General features: G+C 52.9%; 1 protein-coding gene across 3 annotated transcripts in view; it reads left to right on the top strand.

Annotated features, from left to right (window-relative positions):
* The window catches only part of NAT10 (N-acetyltransferase 10), a 34255-nt gene that overhangs the window by 5778 nt on the left and 1708 nt on the right, over positions 1-26769 (top strand). For all 3 annotated transcript variants that reach the window (XM_059709723.1, XM_059709722.1, XM_059709724.1), the window contains exons 4-28: positions 837-1008; positions 2319-2441; positions 3898-3959; positions 5781-5895; positions 5985-6092; positions 6421-6554; positions 7688-7781; positions 7926-8024; positions 11430-11566; positions 14348-14472; positions 14900-15050; positions 15288-15384; positions 16129-16245; positions 17035-17136; positions 17233-17307; positions 18245-18361; positions 19137-19270; positions 19457-19505; positions 21503-21599; positions 21722-21832; positions 22626-22798; positions 23300-23419; positions 24128-24226; positions 24598-24671; positions 25369-25452. In XM_059709723.1, coding sequence (XP_059565706.1) covers positions 837-1008; positions 2319-2441; positions 3898-3959; positions 5781-5895; positions 5985-6092; positions 6421-6554; positions 7688-7781; positions 7926-8024; positions 11430-11566; positions 14348-14472; positions 14900-15050; positions 15288-15384; positions 16129-16245; positions 17035-17136; positions 17233-17307; positions 18245-18361; positions 19137-19270; positions 19457-19505; positions 21503-21599; positions 21722-21832; positions 22626-22798; positions 23300-23419; positions 24128-24226; positions 24598-24671; positions 25369-25452 — 2769 coding nt within the window. The remainder of the gene's footprint in view (positions 1-836; positions 1009-2318; positions 2442-3897; positions 3960-5780; positions 5896-5984; positions 6093-6420; positions 6555-7687; positions 7782-7925; positions 8025-11429; positions 11567-14347; positions 14473-14899; positions 15051-15287; positions 15385-16128; positions 16246-17034; positions 17137-17232; positions 17308-18244; positions 18362-19136; positions 19271-19456; positions 19506-21502; positions 21600-21721; positions 21833-22625; positions 22799-23299; positions 23420-24127; positions 24227-24597; positions 24672-25368; positions 25453-26769) is intronic.

Below are 26769 nucleotides of genomic sequence, written 5' to 3'. Positions count from 1 at the left end.
GTCCGCAGGCTGACGCTCTATCCACTGAGCCAAACCGGTCAGGGCCCTTTGATCTTATTTTCTCCGGTGCTGAGCCCAGCCAGCACGTGTGATTCCGTCCTTGGGCCTCTTCCTTTATTCCCAAATCTGTTTGTCTGATGCTGACTCTGAAGTCCTGTCTCCAGCTCTGGCTGCTCTCTGCTGTGGTGGAACTTCCTGCCTTCGCCCCTGCTGCCTCCTCTGCCCCGGGCACCACCGCTGCCTCTGCCATCGCCCGCCCGGGAATGCGCCACACCTCTCAGGGCTGCCCTCTTCCCGAAGCCTTTCCTCGGTCCCGCAGCCCCGGCTCTTCAGCGCCTGTCTCCTCTTGCACTGCCTGTCCCCCTGACAGTGTTGTCTTCGGTTAGAACTGCCCTTGGGGACTTGCTCCCACGGTGTGGGAAGGAAGTGATGGGTTCATTCAGGAAAGCTGAGGACACGAGCCGGCCCTCACCACGCCTTCCCAGGTGTTCTGGGGAGGGCAGCCTGTAGCTGAAGCAGTAACCAGGCCACGGAGGTTGGTTTCAAGCTCTGGCTCTGGCCAAAAGGTTTCGGTGCTCTCATCACCGTGCTTTTAAAGTGACAGAGCAGGACGGCCGAGTTCACACACAGGCTTGCCTCTGTCTCCCTCCGAAGCCCAGCTTCTAAACCGCTCTGCTGCAGTGCCACTCCGGTTTTCTTCCCCTTTCAGGGGCGGGGATCCGCCCTGGATTTCCAGGTTCCCTCCCAGCTCTGAGGGTCTCAGCCCGTGATCATTCGCTCCCAATTCTCTAGCCCCTCTGGTTAACTGGCTCTCCTGGGGTGGGGGGTGATTGCAGTCACCGGAAGAAAAGAATGCGTCAGCTACAGAAAAAAATAAAGAACGGAACACTGAACATAAAGCAAGACGACCCCTTTGAACTCTTTGTCGCCGCCACAAACATTCGCTACTGCTACTACAACGAGACCCACAAGATCCTGGGCAATACCTTCGGCATGTGTGTTCTCCAGGTGGGTGGCATCCTCCGGCCTGGCCTGGAGGCAGCATGGGGGGTGCTGAGCTGCCTGGTTCCCCAGGAGGGCAGTGGGCAGCAAGAGAGAAGATGCACACGAACCCTCCTCCCCCGAGTATTATCAGCGGAACACTTGGCCACTTTCAAACAAACGATAATTCATCCCGTATTAAGAGAACAGTTTCTACTTAAAGTGGCACTTGTCTAGTGATACCAAAACTGGCAGTGATGTTCTGTCACAACTGATTCTAACAGGCTAAAGCTGATAAAGAAAGCGCTGTGACCTTCAAGTGACTCCAGGTCTTTATGGGAAATAACTGAAAATTTTGGTGACAAGTTGGACTAGTTTTAACCAACTGGGTACAGACGTGTGCGCTCATGTCCTGTCCAGAGTGCTTGACTGGCATAACCCCCACCAACTCTCTCCTGCCCCTTCTAGTCCTTAAACTCCCCTGCACACACACACACACACACACACACACACACACACAGAACTACCTGGTGAATTTCTTCACTGGTATGTATTATTTTGTCTGGCAAGTTAATAGACTGTTTCACATTTGTCTTTGTTTTGAGCTCTCATGATCTTTGTTTGATTCTTTGATTCACATGCACAAAAAAGACATTTAAGCACAAATCCCCACATTTTGGTATCTATTTGTTTACAAGTACTATTATGATTACATACATTATAAAGCAGATCTTACAAAATATAAACTAAGAAAATCATGACTAGAAGTTCTAATTTCCCCCCCTCTGCCTTCCAGTGGGTTGTGCCACCCATTGCTGGCTGGCATCCCACCTTGGAGGCCAGGAAAAAGCATTTTGCCTCATGCTCTCTTGATTACTGACCCATAGGGAGTGGTAAGCTCACCACTGTTACAGTGTTACCAGTGGCAGTGACTATGGCTCCTTTAAGCAATGGCTCCCCCATGTGGTGTAGTTGAGTTTTGTCAGTTACAGTTTCTATCTATGAACATAAAATGAATGAGAGATGTTTCTGAAATTCAAGTTTGAATCAGTGAAGACTGGAGGATGGCTGTCCAAAATGTATGTTATCAGAGATTATTAGAAACACTTTTGACATATAAAACCAGGTACCCCTTTTCTCCAGGGCTGGGCTCTCTTCTGTGGTCCCCCTAAGTAAGGGTAAGGGTGTGTGTGTGTGTGTGTGTCGGCGAGTTGGGTGAGGGGTGTGGTCCTGACCTTGTGCTCTGAAGCCCTCCTTCTACCTCAGCACCTGGCCCTTGGTTAAGCTTCCGTGTGGGTACACTCTGCATGACCAGCCCTTTCTAAAATCTCTTCCAGGATTTTGAAGCTTTAACTCCGAACTTGCTGGCCAGGACTGTAGAAACAGTGGAAGGTGGTGGGCTGGTGGTTATTCTCCTACGGACCATGAACTCCCTCAAGCAGTTATACACGATGACCATGGTAAGTGTCTGTTTTGTAATTGTGGAGGGTTCAAATCAATCATTTTTACTGTAGACCACTGAAGGATTCCTGTTGAGCAGCTAACTCCAGTCTCTGAATTTTGCATTTGCTGCTGGGCATTTGCAAATTCTATTCCAGTGAGATTCAGAGGCAATGCAGCTGTCAGAGAGTTAAATTTCTGAAATAGTAATAGCAGAGACTCATGCCAGTGACTAAATCTGTGTGTTGCAAAAAAGGGGGCTGTGGACAGAGTTCTTCACTGGCCCTTATCCTAGTGGAGAATGAAGGACCATTTGACAGTTTCACCCCCCCCCCCCCCCCCTTGTTAACAAGAACTTTGACTCTGGGAGGGGTAGTTTACTCCCAAAGCAGAGGACGTGGTCGGGGGGGGGGGGGGGTGGTATACGTCTCATCGGATGCCACGTGGGTGTTCCGAGCAGCAGGGTTGGAGCCCTGTCCGCTGCCCAGCTGTTCGGAAACGGTGTTAGGATTGGCCTCGGGGTTTTGTGAGCTGCATTCATCCGGTGAAATGACTTTGCACAAATCGTAGTACCTGCTTCCTGTCACCACTCCTCCTCCCTTACTTGTCACTATAGCCCCTCTGGCCGCCTTGAAAGTCCTCAGACATGCCCAGCACACTCTCACCTCCAGGCCTTGGCACTTGCTGTTCCCAGGCGATGTCTGCATGGCTCACTTCCTCACTCCTTCAGGTCCCTGCTCAAATATCACCTTCTCAGTGTGGTCTCTTCTCACACCCTGTTGAGAATAGGGGGTTTTGTCAGTCCTCCTTTAACCTGTATTCTTTGTCTTTAAACTGCATAAGAGCAGGGCCTTCGTTTTCTTCCTGGAAGAGTGCCTGGTCTGTAGTAAGCATTCATTAAATATTTGTGAATGAACAAATCACTCTGTGCCCACTTACTTGGCTGCCTGCTTATCACCTCAGAGGCCCTTCCCTTACTACCCCTTTAAGTAGTATCCCCCGCCCCCTTTTGCTATCATTGCACCCCGTTTGCTCATTTGTAGCGTTTGCCAAAACTTGTATCTGTTTCCTCATTTGTCTCCCTCCAGTCATGGGGCTCTGAGCTCCAGAACAGAGGCCATGCTTTACTAAACACTAGTGTGTGCCCAGCAAGTCTGGCCATGGCTGGCATTGTTCGTATGTATTTTTAGTGAACGAATGGATACATTTCTTGATGCTGGATAAAATGTGGACAGGGTCAGAGATGAGGTGAGGGGCAGTTTGTTGGAATAAAGAGCATGGCGCTTGGCGTCTGATCCCAGTTCCAGCAGAGAGCTTTGGCCAGTTCAGCGCAGTGGGCTATGGAGAAGTGGGTTTGGTTTCCAGCAGCATCGCTGGCGCCTCCTTTCCCCAGGGCTGCTCGACGCAGCTTCTTCCCGTGTGGACCCTGCGCCTCGGCCTCTGTGGACGCCCTTGTTAATGGATGTTCTCTCCTAGGACGTGCATTCAAGATACAGGACGGAGGCTCATCAGGACGTGGTGGGAAGGTTTAATGAGAGGTAGGTCTTTCGCATATTTCTCAGGCCTCTATTGTGGGGAGCCACTGTGGGAGGGATGTTTAATCTTGGACCCAACTGAGAGTTGGGCTTCTGTCTGAGGGGAGGTGGTACCGGAGCCCAAATGGTGAGACTTTGGACAGCAGCAGCCGTGAAACTAACGGAAAGCAGTGCAAGCGAGTGCGAAGCTGGGCCAGGAGGCCTGGATTCTGTCTCGCTCCGGCCGTCACCAAGTCCCTCTCCCTCTCCCCCTCTCCAGCTCTTAGCTAGCTCATCTGTCAAAGGGGTGATCTGTCTGGGTCACTGTTTCCCGAAATGCGTTTTGCAGAACACTAGTGTTTGTTTTTTTTAATTTTATTGATTTCAGAGAGGAAAGGAGAGGGAGAGTTAGAAACATCAATGATGAGAGAGAATCACTGATTGGCTGCCTCTTGCATGCCCCCTACTGGGATCGAGCCTGCAACTGGGGCATGTGCCCTTGACCAGAATCGAACCCAAGACCCTTGAGTCCACAGGCCGAGGCTCTATCCACTGAGCAAAACCAGCCAGGGTGAACACTGGTGTTTTGAGAGGGACCTTCTGACAAAAGGGTTTTGTGGCCCAGTATGTCTGGGGAATGCTCACACTGCTTCTCCTTTATGAAGAGTCACATTAGCCTGTTGTAGCCTCGGAAAGTCTTGCAGCAGCAGGGACCTGTTTAACGGATGCTTACGGATGCTTTCCCACGTTTATTTGGCCACAGGGCCCTTTTACAGGGAACACCAGTTAGCAGCCGTGAAACACCTTGAGAAACACGGTGGCCCCGAGCAGTAGTTCTCAACCAAGCAGTAGTTCCCAAAGCCGTTTTGCCCGGGGGGATTTGGCAACGCCTGGAGCCATTTTGATTGTCATGTTCTGGGGCGGGGGGGGGGGGGGGGTGTGGTAGAGGTGCTACTGGCATCTAGAGGGTAGAGGCCAGGGATGCTGCTAAACAGCTTAAAAGCCACAGAGCAACAAAGAATGATCTGGTCTAAAATGTCGGTAGTGCTGAGGTTGAGAAATCCTGGCCTCGATGAACCCCGGGGCCTCCTGAGACTGACTCCTAGGAGTAGGACAGGAAGTCATGCTGTGCTCCCCCGAAGCCTGTGAAAGTAGCGCGTGAGGCCTTTTTCTTGCGTTTGTGGGAGAAGTTTCAGTTTCATAGCCAAGCACGTGTTTTCCTACATGCAGGAATGTTCAGTTCTGTTTCTTAAGGGAGCTTCCTGTCTTCCCTTTTCTTTATTTTTTCCTCCTGTGACAGCAGGTAAATCCATTTGTGCATGTTTCTCTGTGAGCGGTGAGCGCATGGCGGTGGGTTTGGAGGACCCCATTTAAGGGAGCCCTGGGACACCATAATGTTAAAGGGTGAGGGGATGTGGGAAGGGCCAAATGGCACAGGGAACGGTGGCGGCTGTGCACAGAGGAATGCTTGTAAGCAGTCTCTCGAGAGAGTTCTCGGCTTTCTCTGCTGCAGGAAGCGTGTTCAGGCCCTGGCTGGTGTGGCTCAGTTGGTTGGGCCGAAGGGTTGTCAGTTGATCCCAGCTGGGTACATGGCCAGGTTGCAGGCTCAATCTCCAGGGGCATGCAGGGGCAGCTGATCGATGTTTATCTCTCTCCCTCTCGGAAAATCAATTAAGAAAATAAAAAGAAGTATGTTCAGGTGCCCTGGAGAGGAGCTCTCTTCCCATTGCTCTCCGACTGGGTTTTGACTTTCTCAGATCGTGGTGCCAAATGATTAGCCACACTTTGCTGTGTAGACATTGTCCTCTCCCCCCAGCACCTCACTGTGGTGGTTTTGCTCCTCAGGTTTATTCTTTCTCTGGCCTCCTGTAAGAAGTGTCTCGTCATTGATGACCAGCTCAACATCCTGCCCATCTCCTCCCACGCAGCCAGTATTGAGGCCCTCCCTCCCCAGGCCCCGGTGAGTAGGCCAGGGTCCGAGAATCTGGGGAGGCCGCCTTGTCTGTCGAACTCTCCTGGGGCAGCGGCAAACCTTGTCTCCTCTGGTAGGATGAGAGTCTCGGTCCTTCTGATCTGGAGCTGAAGGAGCTGAAGGAGAGCTTGCAGGACACGCAGCCTGTGGGCGTGTTGGTGGACTGCTGCAGAACCCTAGACCAGGTGCGTGGCATCCAGACGGTCCCTGTCCCCGAATAATTAGCACAGAGGGTAACTGTAATTCGCAGAAAGCAACACGCCAAGTCAAGGCCTGGCTCCTTCCTGGGGAAGGCGCTTTCTCTTGCTCAAACTCAGCAGGGCTGTTCCGTCTTGTCTGGGTTCACAACAGAAGTCCAGGGTTACTCTGCCCCCGGCCCCCCAGGAACAGTTCAGGCCTGTGAGAACTCCCCCCTTTTATTTGGCCTTGGCATCAGCCTGATTCTCCAGGGGCTGGGGGTTGATGGCTGGAACTCCGCCTTTCTCAGCTCACCTAATGCGTGTCTTTCCACAGGCCAAAGCTGTCCTGAAATTCATCGAGGGGATCTCTGAAAAGACCCTGAGGAGTACCGTGGCTCTCACGGCTGCCCGAGGGAGGGGGAAATCGGCAGCCCTGGGACTGGCTATTGCTGGGGCAGTGGCTTTTGGGTAAGGGCGCCCGAGACCCCACCTTTAGGAACTCTGGGCTCCGGGGGCGCAGTGTGCGGGTTAGGCAGGGCTCAGCGGGCTCCTGGTGATTTCTCTGGGGGTTGGGCTCCTGCCTGGAAACAGCAGCACATTCCCCGACTCTCAGAGGCGCAAACACACGTGTGCAGGCAGACAGACACACTCCAGGGCCTCTGCGGTCACTTTAAAGCTGAACAAACAGTAAAGCAAAGAACTGCTGGTGAGAAACTTTAAACTTCCCAGGACATGAGAATGTGTATGACCAGCGTTGCTGACTGAGGAAAGTACAGGTTTGACATTTTAATGATTTTGATCAATAGAGCATCTCGTTTGCTTCTGAGGAGCTGCCTTGCGTGCGATGTTACTGTCTTTTGCCCTGAGTGGGAGGTTCATGCAGCTGCCAGCAGAGTACTTGCTTCTGGCTTCACAGACATCAGCAGTGGACCTAGGAGACGGTGTTCTCCGAACGCACCATCTTCCGTGGTGCTCCCAGTCGCTCTGAGCGTGGCATAGATGGAGAAACGTCCCAGTGGCTGCCAAGATCCTGAGCAAGTCAGAGCCAGCAGCCCTGGGCTGAACTCGGCTCCCGACTCCGAGTCCTTTGTTCCTCTTGCTGCTCCCAGGGTACCAGTCGCCCTGTAGTTGTTAGCACCTGTACAGCCACAGGACCCCTCAGGTGTGCTGCGGCCTCGGCCCGAGTGCCAGTGCAGCTCTCAGGCCTCCCAGTTGGCAACGCTCTCAGCACAGCTAGTGGTCAGTGTGGTGCCGTCCCTCTCATCCCAGGGCATGGACGGGAGGGGCTGCACTCTGAGGGATTGTCCGCACAGCGCCTCTTAGTGCGTTTTCACGTGGCGGAAGCTAATTGTGGCACATGCTGCCTTCAGACTTCGTGGTTTCCTTTGTTTGGGAGGAAAAATCCTCATGTCCGGAATTGCTTTACTTTTCCTCCTGATTCTCCCTCCCGGCCACCCCCACCTCCCACCCCCATCTCCATCATTGTTTGATTATTACCTGTGTGACGTGGGCAAATGAAAATGTGTTCTTTTTTTCTGAAGTTCCCCAAACAGTTCTTAGATTTCCTAATTACTTAAATGCCTTCTTCTTTTGTTCACTAGGTACTCCAATATCTTTGTTACCTCCCCAAGCCCCGATAACCTCCACACTCTGTTTGAGTTTGTATTTAAAGGATTTGACGCGCTACAGTATCAGGTAGGGAGTCAGGATAAGAATGAATTTGGGCTGAGTGCTGAGTTTAAACCCAGGGGAGTCTTCAGAACGCATGCTGCTTTCTCACGGCTCCATTTCTAAAGCTTGTTCCCGACGCTTGTCGTTGGTTTCACTCTTCCCCATCAGGAGCATCTGGATTATGAGATCATTCAGTCTTTAAATCCCGAATTCAACAAAGCGGTGATCAGAGTGAACGTATTCCGAGAACACAGGCAGACCGTTCAGGTGAGGCTCGCTCCCCAACTCTGCTGTGTGGGGGGTGCCCTGCTGGCTTCAGTGGCTCTAGGGTGTTTTCTGGTATAGTCACTGTATGTCCTGGGTAACGCATGTCCTTTAGACGGTTGTTGTTTTAGGATAAACCTGTTGCAGATTTTTAGCCTCTTCTAAAGAAAAACATTCCAACAAACTAACACAGCGGTTCTCAACCTTGGCTGCACATTAGAATCACCTGGGAATCTTTTTAAAACCTGATTTCTGGGCCTCATCCTCCGGAAATTCTGTTTCTTTGTATGGGGTGGGGCCACAACATTAGTAACAAAGAAACAGAATTTCCGGAGGATGAGGCCCAGAAATCAGGATTTTAAAAAGATTCCCAGGTGATTCTAATGTGCAGCCACGGTTGAGAACCACTGAACTAACATATGTATGTAGCCAGATTGGAAAGTTGCAGTTTGACCCATGAAAATTGAGTGAGTGGGATGGGGATGCTGATCTGCTGAAAGAAGTACAATTGTTCTGACAACAGTTCTGATTTTGCTTCGTTACAGCAGATTTTGAAATGGTGCCTCAGTAGCTAGAACAGCAACCTCACCATTTCAAAGAAAAAGAACTTTGCAAAAATGGACTCTGAGTCTTAGTGAGTGGCCTATTTTCCCTTTTAAACTGTTCCACTGAAAGCTCTATAAACCTCCAGGGCTTTGCAAGCCTCAATGGTCGGCACTTGTCCGGAGGCCGCAGTTTTGTTAAATCGTAGAGAAGCATCAGTGTGGCTGGCTTGCGGAAGGGATGGAGGGCCACAGGCCCCTGGTGGAGGAGGTTCTTTGGTTATCGCTGGGGCTGGGTGGGTGGGAAGCAGGCAGGCAAACTTGGCAGTTTATGCCCTTGACCTGTCTGCCTGTTAGAGCTATGCCCGGGAAGGAGGCGTGCCTTTTAAAAAAATATATTTTGTTGATTTTAGAGAGGAAGGGAGAGGGAGATAGAAACATCAATGATGAGAGAGAATCATTGATTGGCTGCCTCCTGGAGCCCCCTACTGGGGATCGAGCCCGAAACCCAGGCATATGCCCTTAGGCAGGGACCCTTCAGTCCGCAGGCCAATGCTCTATCCACTGAGCCAAACCAGCTGGCTGGCATGCCTTTTTATCAGAGTCCAGATTATAAATGATGTTAAGTGTTTCTGCCTTTTACCTAAGGATCTTAATTTTTTCGTAGAAGGTCTCTTTCTAGAATCTCTCATTCTGTACATTTCTTCCCATTTTGCCTGATTCCCTCAGCTGAGAGGGGGAAAGACTGATGTTGGGGTAGAGGACAGGCTGCAGGCAATGAAAATGCAGAGCCCTGTTAAAACTGAAGAAAAACACAAACCAAAGAAGGAAAACCTCTCCCTGAAATGCCCTGGCTCAGCCCTTGCCGGTCCTTGGATTTTTAATCACAGACCCTCTTGCGTTACCAGAGACCTCTGTCTCCAGACTGGAGTTTAAACACAGAATTGGTGACCTAACTTTATGAGGCTCCATTTACATCCCTGTGAGGGCTCCTCCTTTGTGCTGGAAATTGGGGGAAAAACCACAAAAAACAAAAACACCAAAAGACAAAAAAATAACCAACCCACAAAGAATATTAGATTTAAGTCTGCTATGCCTCCTCTAGGGGACTGCTTTCTGCCTTTACGAATCCAAGACATGGGGCCCTGTTGGGGATGTGTATCCTGCTATTAGCAATGAGTGGGGTCACTGCCTCCCTGACCCGTCAACTTGTCATCTTCGAGCCAAGCAGTTACCGAATGTTACTTGTAATGAAATACCTCAGACGTACAGAAAAACACGGAGACCAACCTAACACTCAGATGCCCGGCAATCCGGCTTAAGAAATGTTGACGGTTTCCTGTTTGCTGTGTTTGTTTCATATTTTAAAAGCCATTTATATATATATTTTTAAAGATCTAAAACATCACAGATATAGTTGATGTCCCTCTTGTACCCCTCCCCCTCCCGTTCCCTTCTGTCTCGCCCCTTAGTGACTCTATTCTGAGACTGGTGTGTTTCCTTTCAATTCATGTGTTTATATTTTACTACATAATTATGTATCCATAAATGGTAACATGCTATACTTGTCCTTTTTCAGCTTGCCTTTTTTACTCAACATTTGTTTTTAAGATTTGTCCAGATCGAAGCTTGTAGGTCTGGTTGATGTTAAGCACTGTGTGTATACACTGCAGTTTATTTATGTTTCTACAAGTGGGATGGTTGGGTTTTAGGGGTTATGTAGCTTTCCAGCTTTCTTGGATTTTGCTAAATTCTTCTTTAAATTTACCTTCACACCAGGCTTTTTAAAAAAATATCTTTTTATTGATTTCAGAGAGGAAGGGAGAGGCAGAGAGAGAAACATCGATGATGAGAGAGAATTATTGATTGGCTGCCTCCTACATGCCACCCACTGGGGATCGAGCCTGCAACCTGGGCATTTGCCCTTGATGGGAATCGAACCCGGGACCCTTTAGTCTGCAAGCCGACGCTCTATCCACTGAGCCAAACCAGCTGGGGCACCAGGATTTTTTTTTTTTAGTTCTTGTTTCCCCAAGTCCTCACAAACACTGGGTGTTTACAGCTGTTTACGTTTACCTGTGTGTGTGGAATGGGATCTCTGTTGCCTTCAGCATTGCCCTGATCGGCAGTGCTGCCCACTGCCTTTGTTTATGTTAATTGGTTATGCAGGTTCTCTCCTCACGCCCGTTTGCAAACTAAAAATAGCAGGAAGCCCTGATAAGACTGAAGGAAGGATATCAAGTTTGTGGCATTAGGTGGCCAAGCTGATAATATAAATAAACGTGTGAATGTGTGTGTGTGTTAAGACAGGGATAAGTCTTAGAAGTAGCCTGTTAGTGCAAGGAGATGTGGCCTTTATGATGATGGTGTCAGCCTGGTGCACGGTACCCAGCACGTAGTGGGTGCTTGAGAAATCAACATCCTCCCAGTGGCCACCGCCAGGGCGGAGCTGTGCCTCTGGCTCACTGACCAGAGAGAGGCTTGGGGGAGGCATGAGAAGGCAGGAAAGGGAGGCACCACCCACCACACTAGGCCAGGCCCCGGGCAAGGACTCCCACAGATGTACCAGATTTTCCTCTCCAGCAGCCATCAGCTGGGTGTCGCCTCCATCTTGCAGGGGAGGAATCCGGCTGCCGGAGTAAGTAGCCGGTCTGGGGTCACACAATTGGGCGTTGAACTGTTTGAACCCAGGTGACCGATTCCAAGCTCAGTACATCTTTGCCTGGCCAAGGAAATGAGGAACGAGGAACGAAAGAAAGGAGTGGGAAGGGGGAGAGGAAAGAGAGGCCTTCGTGATGCCTCACCGGGGACCACCGCTGCGACACGAGGCGGCCAGGCTAATGCTACAAACGTGTCTTTCCCCCAGTATATACATCCCGCAGACGCCGTGAAACTGGGCCAGGCTGAACTTGTTGTGATTGATGAAGCTGCCGCCATCCCCCTCCCCCTGGTGAAAAGCCTCCTGGGCCCCTACCTTGTTTTCATGGCATCCACCATCAACGGGTAAGGCACCTTGGGGTGCAGCCATCGCTCTCGTTGCAGGTTCTTGCAGTGGCCCGTAACGAATGTGGCCCGGTGGGTAAGTCTGTTCCCGACGCCAGAGTCTTTGGGGCTGCTTCAGTCTCCTAGGACTCTTGCGAATGGGAGCTGACCTCTCAGTAATCTGCAGTAGCTCACTCTGGTCCGACATGAAAGGGGCCGCACACGTCTGAAGAACTCGGGTGCGAGTGTCTCCTCCTGTCTGTAGACCTGATCAGGTTTTTAGTATATGGATGGCAACACCAATGTCTTATAGCCTGGAGTCCTATCAAAACGTGGTGTTAAAGTAGCTACAGTTAGCATAAGCCAGTGGGCTTACAATGGCTCGGGAGATTTTTTTTTTTTAATTTTGAAATACTCAGTTCATGTTTGCTATAGAAAATTTAGGGAAAACCGGGAGGCAACAAGAAAAATCGCCAGTGACCTGGTCATCTAGAGATAGCGTCTGTTAGAATTTCAGTGTACATTTTCTGTGCATTTATTTTACCTTTGCGTTTGAACAAGAACGTAAACAGAGTTTACATGTTGTTTTTAATTTGCTTTTTTCCATAACTGAAATTTTCCAGGTCAGTAAATACATAACTTTAATATTGGAAATATCTTGATATGTCAGTCACAACTTGCAAAGATAATTCTATTATAGATTTATTATTGTGACTGCTTTACTGACACTGAAAATATTTAAATAGAGTGGACTTTACAGTTTTTTGTTTTTTTTTAAAATATATTTTATTGATTTTTTACAGAGAGGAAGGGAGAGAGATAGAGAGTTAGAAACATCGATGAGAGAGAAACCGATCAGCTGCCTCCTGCACATCTCCTACTGGGCATGTGCCCGCAACCCAGGTACATGCCCGTGACCGGAATCGAACCCGGGACCTTTCAGTCCGCAGGCCGACGCTCTATCCACTGAGCCAAACCGGTTTTGGCGACTTTACAGTTTTTGATAACAGCTTTGTTGAGATATAATTAATATACCACACAATTTACCCATTTAAAGTGTATAACTCAGTTGTTTTTTAGTATATTCACAGAGTTGTACAATCATTACCAGTCAGAATTAGAATATTTTCATTAGCCCAGAAAGAAACCCCATGCCCTATAGCTGTCAACCTCCAACCCTCCCTCCCCTCCCCCAGCCCTAGGGAACCACGAATCTACTTTCTGTCTCTGTAGATTTGCCTGTGCTGGACATGGCTTATAAATGGCATCCTACAATCTGTGGTCTTTTGTGACTGGCTTCTTTCACTTAGCGTAATGCTTTTAAGGTTCATCCTTAAAAGGTTTGTATCAGTATTTCATTCCTTTTTATGGCCAAATCACATTCCATTGTGTGTTTATAAACATTTTGTTTTGATGGACACTCGGGCCGTTTCTGTCGTTTGGCTGTGAGGACTAATGCTGCTCTGAACGTTGCTGTACAGGTTTTTGTGTGGACATGTTTTCAGTTTTCCTGGGCATCTACCTCAGGAGTGGAGTGACTGAGTAAAATGGTAACTTTCTGTTTAACCACTTGAGGAACTGCCAGACTGTTTTCCAAAGCAGCTGTACCGTTTTACACTCACCAGCAGGGTATGAAGGTCCCAGTGTGTCCATAGCCTAGCCAGCATCTGTCCTACGTCCTTTTATTACAGCCATCTTAGTGCGAAGAGGTGTCCATAGGGCCTTCAGTGCGTTTCCTGTGGCTGGCGATGTGGGGCGGCTTAGGCGCTGATTAGCCTTTGGATGTCTTTGAAGAAATAGCTATTCAGGTCCTCTGCTCATTTCTAATTCTGTGTTTTTTAATTAGTTGTAAGGGTTTCTTATATAGTCTAGACACAAGTCCCTCATCAGATATATGATTGACAGAATTTGTCTCCCATTCTGTGGTTTGTTGTTGTTTTTTTTGTGTGTCACTTTCTTTATAATGTCCTTTGAAGCACAAAAGTTTTTAGTTTTGTTATGTTTATTCTTGTTTTTGTTTTTAGTAAATGGAATTCTTTTAAGAAAGTTTTGCTATGTGGAGTGGAGAGGGTGAAAAAATACTTCACAATTCCAATTTCTTGGTCATTCTTTAAAAGTAGCATTTGAGTAAGAGGAAGTGTGTGTATATACACAATACTAAGCATTATAATAATGAGCACTACAAAGAAAGAAAGCCTGCTGAGCCGTCTGTACTCTGGTCACTTGTGCTTGCGACGAAAGACAAAGAGGAAATAGGATTGAAAAGTGCTGGTTCTGTGATCAGTTTGTAGATGATTTCTCCCCCCACCCCCAGTTTTCTTCAAGTTGTTTCCTGTCACCTTTTAAGTAAAAGCAGTAATCAGAAGAATGGCTTGGGTCGTGGGTTTGTTTAATCTTGATTTTCCAAACTGGATGTTCTCTGTTCGTTCCTTCAGGCTGTTACTTCTCACAGCAGCTCTGAGTAATTGAGCATTTAACAGCCTTGGTTTCATTATGCCAGAGGCTTTACTCACATAGCGTTTCCAGTCCTTATTTAATCATAGCCCGTCCTGTGCGGCGGGTAGCATAGTCCCCCTGTGAGGACGAGGCTAACAGGGCACTAAGTAGATGTGCCAGGACGGGAGCCACTGTGCCACCCGCCTCCTTGGGTGCCCTGTGCTGTCCAGGAGGTTCAGAGGTGAGCAGGGCCATCCTTGGGGAGCAGGAGTCTGCTGTTCCTGCAGGGTGAGGAAAGTGGTCCTTGTTCCCCCCGGAGAACGGATTTGGGACCTTGTGCCTGATGGCCTTTGCTTTTGCTCCTAGCTACGAGGGCACGGGTCGGTCACTGTCCCTCAAGCTAATCCAGCAGCTCCGGCAGCAGAGTGCCCAGAGCCAGATCAGCACCACGGCTGAGAACAAGACCACAGCCACGGCCAGGCTGGCCTCAGGTACCTGCAGCTCGAATGCCCTGCAGCGCCCAGCAAGTCCTTTTCATTCTCGCTGGGCCCTTCCCCTTGTGACGTCATGGGTGGTGCCACACTCTCCCACAATCAGGTTCACTCCCCAAGGCTGGAGGTGCTTTTCTCCATAGCGTGGCCAGCCAGTGACCAGATGGGAGCCTCGCGGGCCTTCTGGTGGCTGGGCCCGTGTTTGTCCCCATCTCGGGGCGAGGCTGCATTGACTTAGCGAGAGCCTTTGGGACTGTGTATGGCAAAGCTGCACATCCGCCAGAAAAGCTTAAAACCACTCAGTTCACATTCTCCAGCCAGATTTGCGTGGGCGCGCTGTGACAAAGATAAAGTAGAACATTTGCCCCGCTCTTTTAGACAAAGCGTATTTAATCACTGTTTCTCACTGTGTGTGTTTCGGGAGCAGCGCGAACGCTGCATGAGGTTTCCCTGCAGGAGTCGATCCGATACGCCCCTGGGGACGCGGTGGAGAAGTGGCTGACCGACCTGCTGTGCCTGGACTGCCTCAACATCACTCGGATCGTGTCGGGCTGCCCCTTGCCGGAAGCCTGCGAGCTGTATCCTCCGGGGCCCTTTGCCCTGCAGAGGGGAGGGGGCGATGAAAGAACCACACGGGTCTCGGCCCTTCGTTTCGTGGGCTGCTGCTCTAGGGAACACTCTCAATTTCCTGCTTTCCTTCCCTAACGTGTTTCTGCTCAGGACACGGGGTTCCTCTTCCCAGGTGACCCTCGGAAGTGGGATGTCCGGTTTGGGGCTCTCTTTGCTTTGTTTTGGTTGCTTAACTCCAGTCCCAGCTACTATGTTAACAGAGACACCCTCTTCTGCTACCACAAGGCCTCCGAGGTGTTCCTGCAGCGGCTGATGGCCCTGTACGTGGCTTCTCACTATAAGGTAGCTGCAGGCGCCCCCGGGCGAACTTCAGCCCCGACAGTCCCCTCTCCCCTGGCTTTCCACGTCTTCTGTTACCCAGTGGAGTGCTCAGCTGACCATTCCACCCGACTTCACTGTCCTGACCTTGGCAAGGGCCGGCGACCTTGCTGGAGGGCGGCATCGCCCACTGTGGTTGACCTGGGGAGGTGGGAAGCAGTGCCCTTTTCAGCAGGGGCTTCTGTTTCTTGCCGTCTGCTCGGCTGACAGGCTCAGGTGACAGCACTTGGGACCTGCTGGTGCTGTCTGACCCGAGACCAGTCTTGTGTACCTCTGGGCTATTTTTAAGGAGCAGTGAGTGAGAAGTCGGGATATTTGAATGCCATACAAACTAAAGGGCACGTTGGAAAGGAAGTGTTGTGAGGGTCTAGGTATCATTTCTATGAACCCCCTTTCATGGAAGGCTGAAGAGTTGGTGTTAGAAGTGATGACAGGCTCTCTCAGGAGGAAGTTCCCTTCCCATCTGAGAAACAGTGCCAACTAGGCAGTTCTTCGCCCCCCTGCAGCCTCAGCGCTCGTGGAAGGTGACAACAGACACTGGAGGCTGAGTCCCACTCGGGCCATTTCGAAGGGTCTCGGGCTGGCTGCCCAAGACACGCGGGGGGCGCTGTGCTGGGTCTGGCCGGTCACTGGCTTAGGGAAGGTCGTTGACCCCGAGTAAAGGACACGCAGAGGAGCGGTTCTCCCTGACCCGTGTTTTTCCCACAGAACTCCCCCAACGATCTCCAGATGCTCTCCGATGCACCTGCTCACCATCTCTTCTGCCTCCTGCCCCCCGTGCCCCCCACCCAGAACGCCCTCCCCGAGGTGCTGGCCGTCATCCAGGTACAGAGCGGAGGCGTCCTGGGGCATTGAATGTGGGAAGCGCTTAGGCGTGGAGGGTTAGTGGCTCAGTAACCGCGGTGGGAGCTGTTGCTTGCTGGGTGTATGGAGGCAGGCGATGAGGGGGCATCAAAAGAAAGCACCACGGACAGAGCCAAGGCCCCCCCCCACCCCCCCTCAGGTTCATGGGCGGTGACAGTCGGCACTGGCTCCTCCTAGGACAACTTGTTTGTGTTCCTCCTTCAGTACAAAGCAGCACATGGCGCTTATAACATTAGAAGGCAGATTGGGAAAAACGGTGTTCTGAATGTCTGGCGTGTGTTTATGCGTTTCTATACCGTTTTTCCTTTTCATAAACATGGGATCGTAGTGCTTGGTAATCTGCCTTTTTTTTCTTGCAGCGTGTCAAATATCTATAATTTGTAGACTTTAAAAGGCTGCATTGTATTTCATTATATGCACGTACCATGTTGTGTGTGACCGTCCTCCTGACAGATACCCAAGTCACGGGGAACTTGCACTCTGTGCAGAGCTGCGTGAGCTGTGTCTTGTGGGTGTGTGCACACACACACCAGGAAGATGTCAGTACTCTGCCTGGTTAGTGAGTGTCAGGCACCCGCGGGTGTAGTGATGAAGCTTCCATTGGAAGTGGATGAGCCAGTTACAGGGACAAGCCTGACCTGGAGTGGAAACAGCTGGCCTGGTCAGACCAGCGGATGCTGATGCTGTTCTGTGAGTGGGCTGTGGGCGGGGGCCGGCCTTCCTGTCTGCACTGCCCTGCTTCCCCCGCAGGTGTGCCTGGAGGGAGAGATTTCTCGCCAGTCCATCTTGAACAGCCTGTCTCGAGGCAAGAAGGCTTCGGGAGACCTGATTCCCTGGACAGTGTCCGAACAGGTGATGCGCTCCCCCTGGCCTGTCGGTGTGAGCGAAGCCGGCCCTGTCGGAGGGGGTGTTGTGTCGCTAAGTTTCTGGCTTGTGTCTCCCACACAGTTCCAAGATCCAGACTTCGGTGGCCTTTCCGGTGGAAGGGTGGTTCGCATTGCTGTTCACCCGGATTATCAAGGGGTAACGTGTCCTCCCTCCCCCCGGCAGCTGTGCTGCGGGCTTGTTAGGGCAGGTGTACGTGGCTGTGTGAATGGGAAGCTGGTCGAGGGGCGCACAGTCCAGTGCTGTGGGGTGTGTCGGCTGGGGCCGGGGGCGGACAGGATGATTGTATGTGCTCGCTCTTCCTTTGTTGTGAGGACAGGGGACCTGAGAACCAGATCTTTTTGTAATCACTTCCCGTCTCTTAGAAATCCCCACTGAGGAGTTAGCTCAGGGGTCCTCAAACTACGGCCCGCGGGCCACATGCAAATACAAATATTGTATTTGTTCCCGTTTTGTTTTTTTACTTCAAAATAAGATATGTGCAGTGTGCATAGGAATTTGTTCATAGTTTTTTTTTTTTAAACTATAGTCCGGCCCTCCAACGGTCTGAGGGACAGTGAACTGGCCCCCTGTTTAAAAAGTTTAAGGACCCCTGAGTTAGCTGGGGAGACATCAGGTTTGGGCTTGCTGATCTGTGGGCCAGAAATCCCAGCCAGCCTTCCTCACGCTCGGATGGCTAACGGGCTGTTCTTTTTTTTTTTTTTTTTTTTAATATATTTTATTGATTTTTTACAGATTTTTTACAGAGGAAGGGAGAGGGATAGAGAGTTAGAAACATCGATGAGAGAGAAACATCGACCAGCTGCCTCCTGCACACTCCCCACTGGGGATGTGCCCGCAACCAAGGTACATGCCCTTGATCGGAATCGAACCTGGGACCCTTGAGTCTGCAGGCTGACGCTCTATCCACTGAGCCAAACCGGTCAGGGCTGATGGGCTGTTCTTGATGGGCTTAGGCCAGTGGTTGCCATCCAGCGGTCTGCAGACCACTGGTGGTCCGTGAGGTCCGAAAGGTGGTCGACCACTGGACTAGAACCTCTCTTCCTTGTCCGTTTCCCTCCGTGCTTGCTCACAGATGGGCTATGGCAGCCGAGCTCTGCAGCTGCTGCAGATGTACTACGAAGGCAGATTCCCTTGTCTGGAGGAGAAGGTCGTTGAGACGGCGCAAGAAATTCACACCGTCAGCAGCGAGGTAAGCAGCTCTGGGCTGAGCTGGTTCCTGGAGGCCTCCCGGGTCTGCAGGAGCACCATCGAGGCTAGTGAGTGGCCTGGGCCTGTGCGTGGAGCAGGCACACAGAGCTTTGGAGGAGCTGCTGCTTGCTTGAGCCTTACGGTTGCGATCTTCAGATCAGCACCATTAGCATCAGCTGGAAACGTGTTAAAAATGCAAATTCTAGAGTCCTGGCCCAGACCTCCTGAGTCAGACGCTCAGGCGAGGCCCCGTAATGTGGTCTTAACAAGCTCCCAGGTGATGCTGATGCAGGTTTAGCTTCAAACGACCCCTCCCGGTCTCAGTCCTAGGCCCGGCCTCGGAATCTGTCCTTCTTGGTGAGCGTGATTAACCCGGAGCTGGAACGCTTTCTGCACACACGCGTTGGAATTTCACATGTGCCCGTTGCGGGTGTGGGGCCGGGGTTATATTTATGGTCAGGCTCAGAGGTGTGTCACTTCCCAGCGACAGGCCTGGACCTTCAGCCCCACCTCCGGGACCTATCTTGTCTGTCTGTGAAGCTGCTGGCGTGTCTAGGCCGCGTGGCTCTTCTGCACGCTGAGCAGTGCATGCTTGCAGGGGCCGGGGAACTCAGGGTGAGCCCTGGGCTCACTGGTGCTCCTCTTTTTGAGAACCTTGGGAACAAGCCAGGCAGCCTGTCCTGCTGTTCCCACTCCGTCTAGAGCCCGGAGTGCAGTGCTCAGGGAGGTCACTGACCTTGCCCTCCTCCGCCGGGCGGCCCCCCTGCCTCCTCCAGGCCGTCAGCTTGTTGGAAGAGGTCGTCACTCCCCGGAAGGACCTGCCGCCCTTGCTCCTCAAACTGAATGAGAGGCCTGCAGAGCGCCTGGATTACCTGGGAGTGTCCTATGGCTTGACCCCCAGGCTCCTCAAGTAAGGGTTTGCCTGTCTCGTCCCACCCGCCCCCCCCTTGGTATCTGAGAATGAGGGTTCTGTGGGCTGTGCGCCTGGGTGTTTGTCTGACATGCGTCGACTCCCTGCCCTCCCGGCCCTTCCCAGCTTGGTCTGCCAGCTGCTCCCAGAGGGCGCACAGTGACTGCTCCCTTTGCGTCTTTGCAGGTTCTGGAAACGGGCGGGGTTCGTTCCTGTCTATCTGAGGCAGACCCCGGTGAGTAGGCGCCTAGCAGAGGCGGGTGTGGGTTTGTGGTTATAGTGGGGATGGGCCTGTCCTTGCAGAGCCCTGTGCCCCCCATGTGCCGAGCAGGTGCCCCCGCCTGAGGGCCACCGGAGCAGCCGTCCTCCCTGACAGGCACTGCGCTGCTCTCCCCGGTGCGCTGGGGCTCCGTGCTTGCCGGTGACAGAGCCGAGGCCCTCGTGCACTTGCTCAGCGAGCTCTGGAAGCCTGTAACTGGGGCCTCCCTGGATTTCTTTAAAAAGATAAAAGTAGTTTTAGGGAAGAGTTCATGACAGAGCGTAGAGGTTATTGTGGGAGGGGAGAGCGTGTGACTCAACTACCCAGCCAGGGCCCTGACAGTGTGACTGCTTTTCTGAGTGTTTTTGGCGGGCGGGCGGGTGAATCTGAAGGTGAGGAGCCCGCGGATATGGAGGGCCGTTGGTGCTTCTGTTCAGTGAGTGAATAAGGAATGAGCTGTGAAGGTAGGGACTGGAGGTGGAGACAAGAGGGTGAGTGCTTGGAGTCAGTGTTTAGGGCAGCGGTTCTCAACCTGTGGGTCGCGGCCCCTTTGGCGGTCGAACGACCTTTTCACAGGGGTCGCCTAAGACCATCCTGCATATCAGATATTTACATTGCGATTCATCACAGTAGCAACATTATAGTTATGAAGTAGCAACGAAAATAATTTTATGGTTGGGTCACAACATGAGGAACTGTATTTAAAGGGCCAGAAGGTTGAGAGCCACTGGTTTAGAGGAATGAGGAACAGCCAGGGAGAAAGTTGGGGTTCGGTGTCACAGGCCGAGGTTAACCAGTGCTTCAAGAAGGGGAGTCATTTGCTATTCAGAGAACAGTTAAGAGGAAAAGCAATTGGCCGTTCGGCCTCCCAGCATCAGTGATCCCACTGAGAGCAGCTTCACTGGAGTGAGGGACCCGCACGATCGGAGAGAATGGGCGGTGGGGGAGCGGACTGAGCAGATGCGTCACACGCACAGCGAAAGGGAGCAGAGAAACAGGGCAGCTGGAGGGAGACAGGTAGGCGGGCCTATCAGATGGGAGCTTCTGGAACATGTCGGTGTGCTGCAGGGGAGGATCCTGCAGAAACCACGCAAGGAATTATAATGGACAGGGAGAGTCTGGTTGCAGGAATACAGGCCTTGAGGAGGTGAGGTGGGTAGGACCGGGAGGGAGGAGGAGAGGTGGCCACCTCATCCTTCCCAAGGGGGAAGGCAGGGAGTGTGGGTGCGGAAGGGTTGGCTGCTGGTTGACTCGGGTGGAAAGGAGGAAGTTCTTTTCTGATTGCTTCAGTGTTCTCAGTGAGAGGAGGTCATCGGCAAAGAGGAAGGGGTGCTGGAGGCTTGATTGTGTAGGGTGCAAAGCCAGTATGTAGGGTGGTGCCCCTTTGAGAGGCTGAGGCTGGGATAACACTTGGAGTCAACTACAAGGAACGCGGATCATTGAGCTCAGTGCGGCCTCAGCATGGTCTTGTGCTGTGTGCTGCCATTTGTGACTGGATGCTGGCGTTTTGTTACACGGATGTTGAGATCCGTTAGATATTTTTATGGTCTGGGCTTTGTTGTTCTGTAGTAAAAAGGGAAAACCTGTGGTCACCGTTTTAGCACCTAAAGAGGCTGCTCTTGCAAACTGGTTGCCAGCATGGAAACTCAGGGTTGCACACGTAAAGTTTTTGCTGTAAGGCACCGAAACACGTTGACTGGGTCGCGTGGAGTTTAAGCTGTGATAACTCTGCGTTCATCATCTACCTGATGTGAGCAAGTGGCTCACCTCCGTGGTCCAGGGCAGCTCTGCTCCGTTGCCATGGCATCTGCTGGGAAGTGTGGGAAGTGATGCCCGTGAGAATGGGAGGCGAGGGCACTTCTGCTGGGGAAGAGGGAAAGGCTGTGGGAGCACCATGCTTCCCTCCGAGCTCTTACCCGTTAACAGCGACGGCTGCTCAGGGGGGGTTCTTGGTGCCATTCTGTCTTTTCCAGAACGACCTGACGGGAGAACACTCGTGTGTCATGCTGAAGACGCTGGCTGAGGAGAGCGAGGCTGAGCAGGGGGCCTGGCTGGCGGCCTTTTGGAAAGGTGCGTCTGAGTGGAAGGGAGACGTCTGAGTGGAAGGGAGACATCTGAGTGGAAGGGAGACGGCGGGCTGATGCGGGGGGAAGGGGGGCTTCCGGACCCCTGACTGTGGCGGCACCCCACAGATTTCCGCAGGCGCTTCCTAGCTCTGCTGTCCTACCAGTTCAGCACCTTCGCTCCTCCCCTGGCTCTGAACATCATTCAGAACAGGAACATCGGGCAGCCCTCGCCGCCAGGTGAGCTGGGCAGGACGGCACAGGGCTGGTCGTGGGTTGTGTGGAAGGAGGTGGATGTGGTCCCAGAAGAGGGAGGGCCTGGGAATGGAGGGACCGGCTCTAGGCCTGCATCTGCTGCCCTCCTCTGCCTTGGGCACCGTCACCCACAGTAGCTGTCTACGTAACAGGACTCGGGGGTGAGATCTGACTTCAGGGATGTCAAATAAGGCTATTCAGCTAGTGAGTCCTGGAACCCGACTTAAATCCTGTGCACCAGGTAACTCGCTCGGTGCCGAGGCTGTGTCCTCAGGTGTGGAGCTGTGAAAGCCTTCAGGGACGTGTGCTGGGGATGACAAACTCTGTTGGAATATTTAAAATACCAGGAAATAGGAAGGCTCACATTAACAGCTGTGGGCTTTTTTTTTTTTTTTTTTCTGTTGCTAACTGTGTGTGCACGTTGTTTTGCCAATTCTATTTTGAAAAACCTGCTCCTCGAGCTGGACACTTCCTGGGAGGCGGGCCCTGGGAAGTGACAAGTGGGACAGGGTGTTAGAGCCTCTCACCCTGGGGCCCTGAGCTTCCCTGGACCTGCTGTGTTGGCGTGGAGCTCCGCATAAAGGCCCACGCCAGTGGTCCCCTCCCTGCGTGGCCCAGGGAAGGGTCGGGCTGCCTGGGGCGGTCGGTATCTTACATGGGGGGGGGGGCAGGCGCTCCCCGGAGGCTGGTCTCCCGATCTGCTCTGGCTGAAGGCCAGCGGAGGAGCAGCGTTAGGGTGCCCGGGGGCGGCCCTGACCCGCCTGGCTCGCCCCTGCAGCCCTGCGCCGGGAGGAGCTGGAGGCGCTCTTTCTGCCCTATGACCTGAAGAGGCTGGAGATGTACTCACGGAACATGGTCGACTATCACCTCATCATGGACATGATCCCCGCCATCTCCCGGATGTATTTCCTGAACCAGCTGGGGGACCTGGCCCTGTCCGCTGCCCAGTCGGTAGGTTACCTGCTGCCCGTGTGCCGGGTCTGGCGCAGTTTACGGGTGGGATATCCGGTCGAATGTTTTGACGTAACTTTGTGCGTTGAACTCCTCGAGGTTCTGATAGGGGGTGGGAGGGGGGTCTCCTCTCCCTGTGGTGCAGGCGGGGACACGGGCTCTGAGGTTGAGTCCTGCGCCCGGCCACGCAGTTGGCAAGGAGAGCTGCATTCGAGCCCGCATCCTTGGGCCCTGTTGCCATGGCTCGCTCTCTCCTTCAGCGGAGGCTGGGGGCACCCACACCTCTCAGCGCAGCTGTGAAGCAGCTGTTTTCAGGATAAGTCAGTTTGGGGGTTTTAAAAAGAGGGACCACTTCTCAGTAGTTCCAGTAACAAGATGAAAGAGAAGATTCCAGAATGACCGTGGGGGTTGATCACTGTGGTCCAGAGAGGGCAGCCCTGTCCCAGTGCTTGGATGGGCAGGGCCTGCCCTGCGGCCTCTCCAGGACTGTCCGTCTTCCAGGCTCTCCTCCTGGGGGTCGGCCTGCAGCACAAGTCCGTGGACCAGCTGGAAAAGGAGATCGAGCTGCCCGCCGGCCAGCTGATGGGGCTTTTCAACCGGATCATCCGCAAAGTCGTGAAGGTACCCTTTGCCGAGGGCGGGTTGTGGTCCATTTGGAATAATGTGACAACCTGCTCCCTGCCCCAAGATGACTAGATCTTAACATTTGGCCACATACGCTGCAGATCGTCTCTCACAGGCGCATGCGTACGCGCACACACGCACGCACCCTGGCGAAATGGAACCACTGCTGGGAGCTGGGGATCTGCAGTCTGTGTTGTTGTTTTTTTAATATATACAGTGGGGCCTTGACTTAGGAGTTTAATTTGTTCTGAGACCGAGCTTGTTAAGGAGCTCGTTAACTCAAATTACTCTGTCAACTCAATGCAAAAAATCAGCCGAGAGACAGCTGGTATCTCAAAAAACTCGTTAGTCGGGACACTCGTAAGTCAAGACCCCACTGTATTTTTACTGATTTCAGAGAGGAAGGGGGAGGGAGAGAGATGGAAACATCAGTGATGAGAGAGAATCATTGATCGGCTGCCTCCTGCACACCCCCTGCTGGGGATCAAGCCTGCAACCCAGGCATGTGCCCTTGACTGGAATCGAACCCGGGACCCTTCAGTCCGCAGACCGACGCTCTATCCACTGAGCCAAGCCAGCCAGGGCGTGCAGTCTGTTTTTATACTCTTGCCGGGAACACACGCTGCCTCAGCCATGTTGAGCTTGTGCTCAGGACGGGGTCCCTGCTGCGGCTTCATCTCTGCTTTCTGGCCGTTGTCCTTGCAGCTGTTTAACGAAGTGCAGGAGAAGGCCATTGAGGAGCAGATGGTGGCCGTGAAGGACGTGGTCATGGAGCCCACGATGAAGACCCTGAGTGATGACCTGGTACGCCGCTGCCGAAGGCCTTGCGAGCGCGGAGGGGGAGCCCCGTCCCCTTCAGCGGGAGTCCGCGGCGCTGACCGTGCCCGGTGGTGGTGATCTTGGGTGTGGGCGACCTTCCCTCCCTGCGTGTCCCTGCCCTGGATGTGCGGAGCACACGGGGGCCTGCTCTGCCTCCCACTGAAGGCTGCGTGTGTGCACTCAGGCCAGCTGCTGCTGCGAGCTCCTTGGCCCTTGTAGGCTTTCCAGATGCCCCCTGTGCATTCATTAAGGGCTGCCTCCTGCGTGGGAGTAGGAGGTGTCTGCTCACAGGGTGATACTCTGCGATTGGTCCCCTGCTTAACTGACCTGCTCTGTCTCTGGGACTTTGCCCGCAGGATGAAGCAGCAAAGGAATTCCAGGAGAAACACAAGAAGGAAGTGGGGAAGCTGAAGGACATGGACCTCTCTCAGTAAGGCCCTCTGCTGCCCGGGGGCAGCGAAGGCTGCGCTTTGGCTTCTGGCGCGTGGAGAACCTGCCGCAGGTCTCCTGTTCCTCACCCGGGCCCCGGAGCCCTGGAAGCTGTGTTTCATGGGTCACCTTAGAAGCCCTGAGAGCTAAAATCCTCCTCCTTCACTGTTCGCTGTGCCTCGCTGGCCTTAGTCCTGTAGTTGCTGGGTCATTGCTGATGGTGGCTGTTGGACCCGGGAGATGGGGAGGTGGCCAGGAGGTCGCTGGGCAGGGTTCCGGGCTCTGCTGCCAGCTATGCAATGTTAAAACCTTGACTTGCCGTGACTGCTAGATCCCCCAGAGGTGGGCGAGGTGGGCGGGAGAGGCACAGTCCCAGGGTTGGCGGCACGTTTGGAGGTGGGAGTGAGCAAGAAGGTGGTGGGCTGACAGGAGGCTTCTTTGGTGGGCAGTTAATCAGAGTCCGGGAGGAGTTGGGTGCCGCCTCCGGTGCAGGACTGTCCTGTCGTGGCCCCACTGGTGGGCCGCTGACCTCTGCCCCCTGCAGTGCCTGTCCTCTGGGCCCTGCTGCTCAACGCTGATGCAGCTCGGCCTGGCGTTGGGGCAGGATGTGTCTGATGGGAATGTTGTCACTGTCCTGTTTTCTTGTAAGCATTCCCCTTTTCTTTGGAGCCGGCTCTGATATTTTCTCTGTTTTTTAGATACATAATCCGTGGGGACGATGAAGAGTGGAACGAGGTCTTGACCAAGGCTGGGCAGAACGCTTCGATCGTCAGCCTGAAAAGGTGGGGCCTCCCGTTGGGCAGACACATTCTGGCTTCTGTGCTTCTCTAGTGACTTTCGTTAGGAGAGGGGATGGAACAGACTCTGAGAGAAAAGTCACGGTTCTCTCCTCTGCGGGGGCGGCTTTGGTAGCACCTGCTACAGGCCAGGCAGCATCCCTCGTGTTCCCTGGACGGCAGGGGAGCCGGAGGGGACAGTCCCAGAGCTGCCAGGGACTGAGCACTGCCCGTGGGCTTAGCGCAGCGTCCGTCACCCGCAGAACAGCACGGGTGTGTGTGTGTCACCGTCACTGCTGTGACGAAGTAACCAAGGCCAGGAGGTGTATCGTAACTTCCCAGGAGGCTCACAGCTGTAAGGGGCAGGGCCGGCGCGGGGCCAGGCTTGTCCACCGTGGAGCCCGTGGCTATAGCTGCTGCGCTCTGCTCCCAGCCAGCGGGCCTCAAGGTCTGGGGTCTTGAAGTCCCTTTATAACAAAAGCTATTGAAGGATCCCAACGGGCTTGTGGGCTATTTATGTCTTCGATACCAGAAATTTTAATTACTGAGAAATTTAAAAAAATGTGTTCATTTAGAATGAATGGTCCAATACTGGACTCATGATTTTTGGTGGTTTTAAAGTGGCATGATTTTACCTTCACATTTATCTGGCGATCCTGCAGTCTTTTGTGCTATCATATGTCTGGTAGCCTCTGGAAAACTGAACAGTTGTGAGAGCATAGAAGTGAAAAAGGCACATAATGAATTAGCTTTATATGGACATAGCTTGGGCCTGGGCACCCCTGGCAGGGTCTTGGGCAGCCTAGGTGTCCCGGGGCCACTCTTGGGAAACCTCTGTTCCACGTGGCGTCTCGGCGAGGGTTATGTTTGTGGATGACCATGGTTTCTGGCTGGCACCTTCGTTGGAGTTTCCGTGGGAGAGAACGGGTCCTCCCTGCCCGGGGCCTCTAGAGATGAGGCTCCCACCGCTGTTGGGGGCTGGTGTGGGGTGAGTTCGTGCCATTTCCACTTACCGGCTGGTCCCCTGAAGAGTTCATTTGGAAACGTGGAAGGAGGAAGTCCTGTGACTGGGAGCCGTGGGTCCCAGGAGTTAGATGCTCGCTCTGCGTCTCCGCACGTCGCGGGTCTCGAGGGAGCCGGTCGGTGTGGCTCACTCCCACGTGCTCTGAGGTGGCGCAGAGCCGGTGCAGCGTGTGCTGGCCTCCAGTTTGGGCAGAGTGGCAGGTGCAGCAGGGCCCACGATGGCTGTGGCCTCGAGTGAGGCCCTGACTGGCACCGACAGCCAGGGGCGTGCGTGGCCCGGGAAAGGCTGGTCCAGGCTTA

This window comes from Myotis daubentonii, chromosome 9, assembly GCF_963259705.1.
Source record: "Myotis daubentonii chromosome 9, mMyoDau2.1, whole genome shotgun sequence".
Classification (NCBI taxonomy): Eukaryota; Metazoa; Chordata; class Mammalia; order Chiroptera; family Vespertilionidae; genus Myotis; species Myotis daubentonii.
Note: the sequence above shows the minus strand (reverse complement) of the source record. Positions and strands in the feature narration are given on the sequence as shown.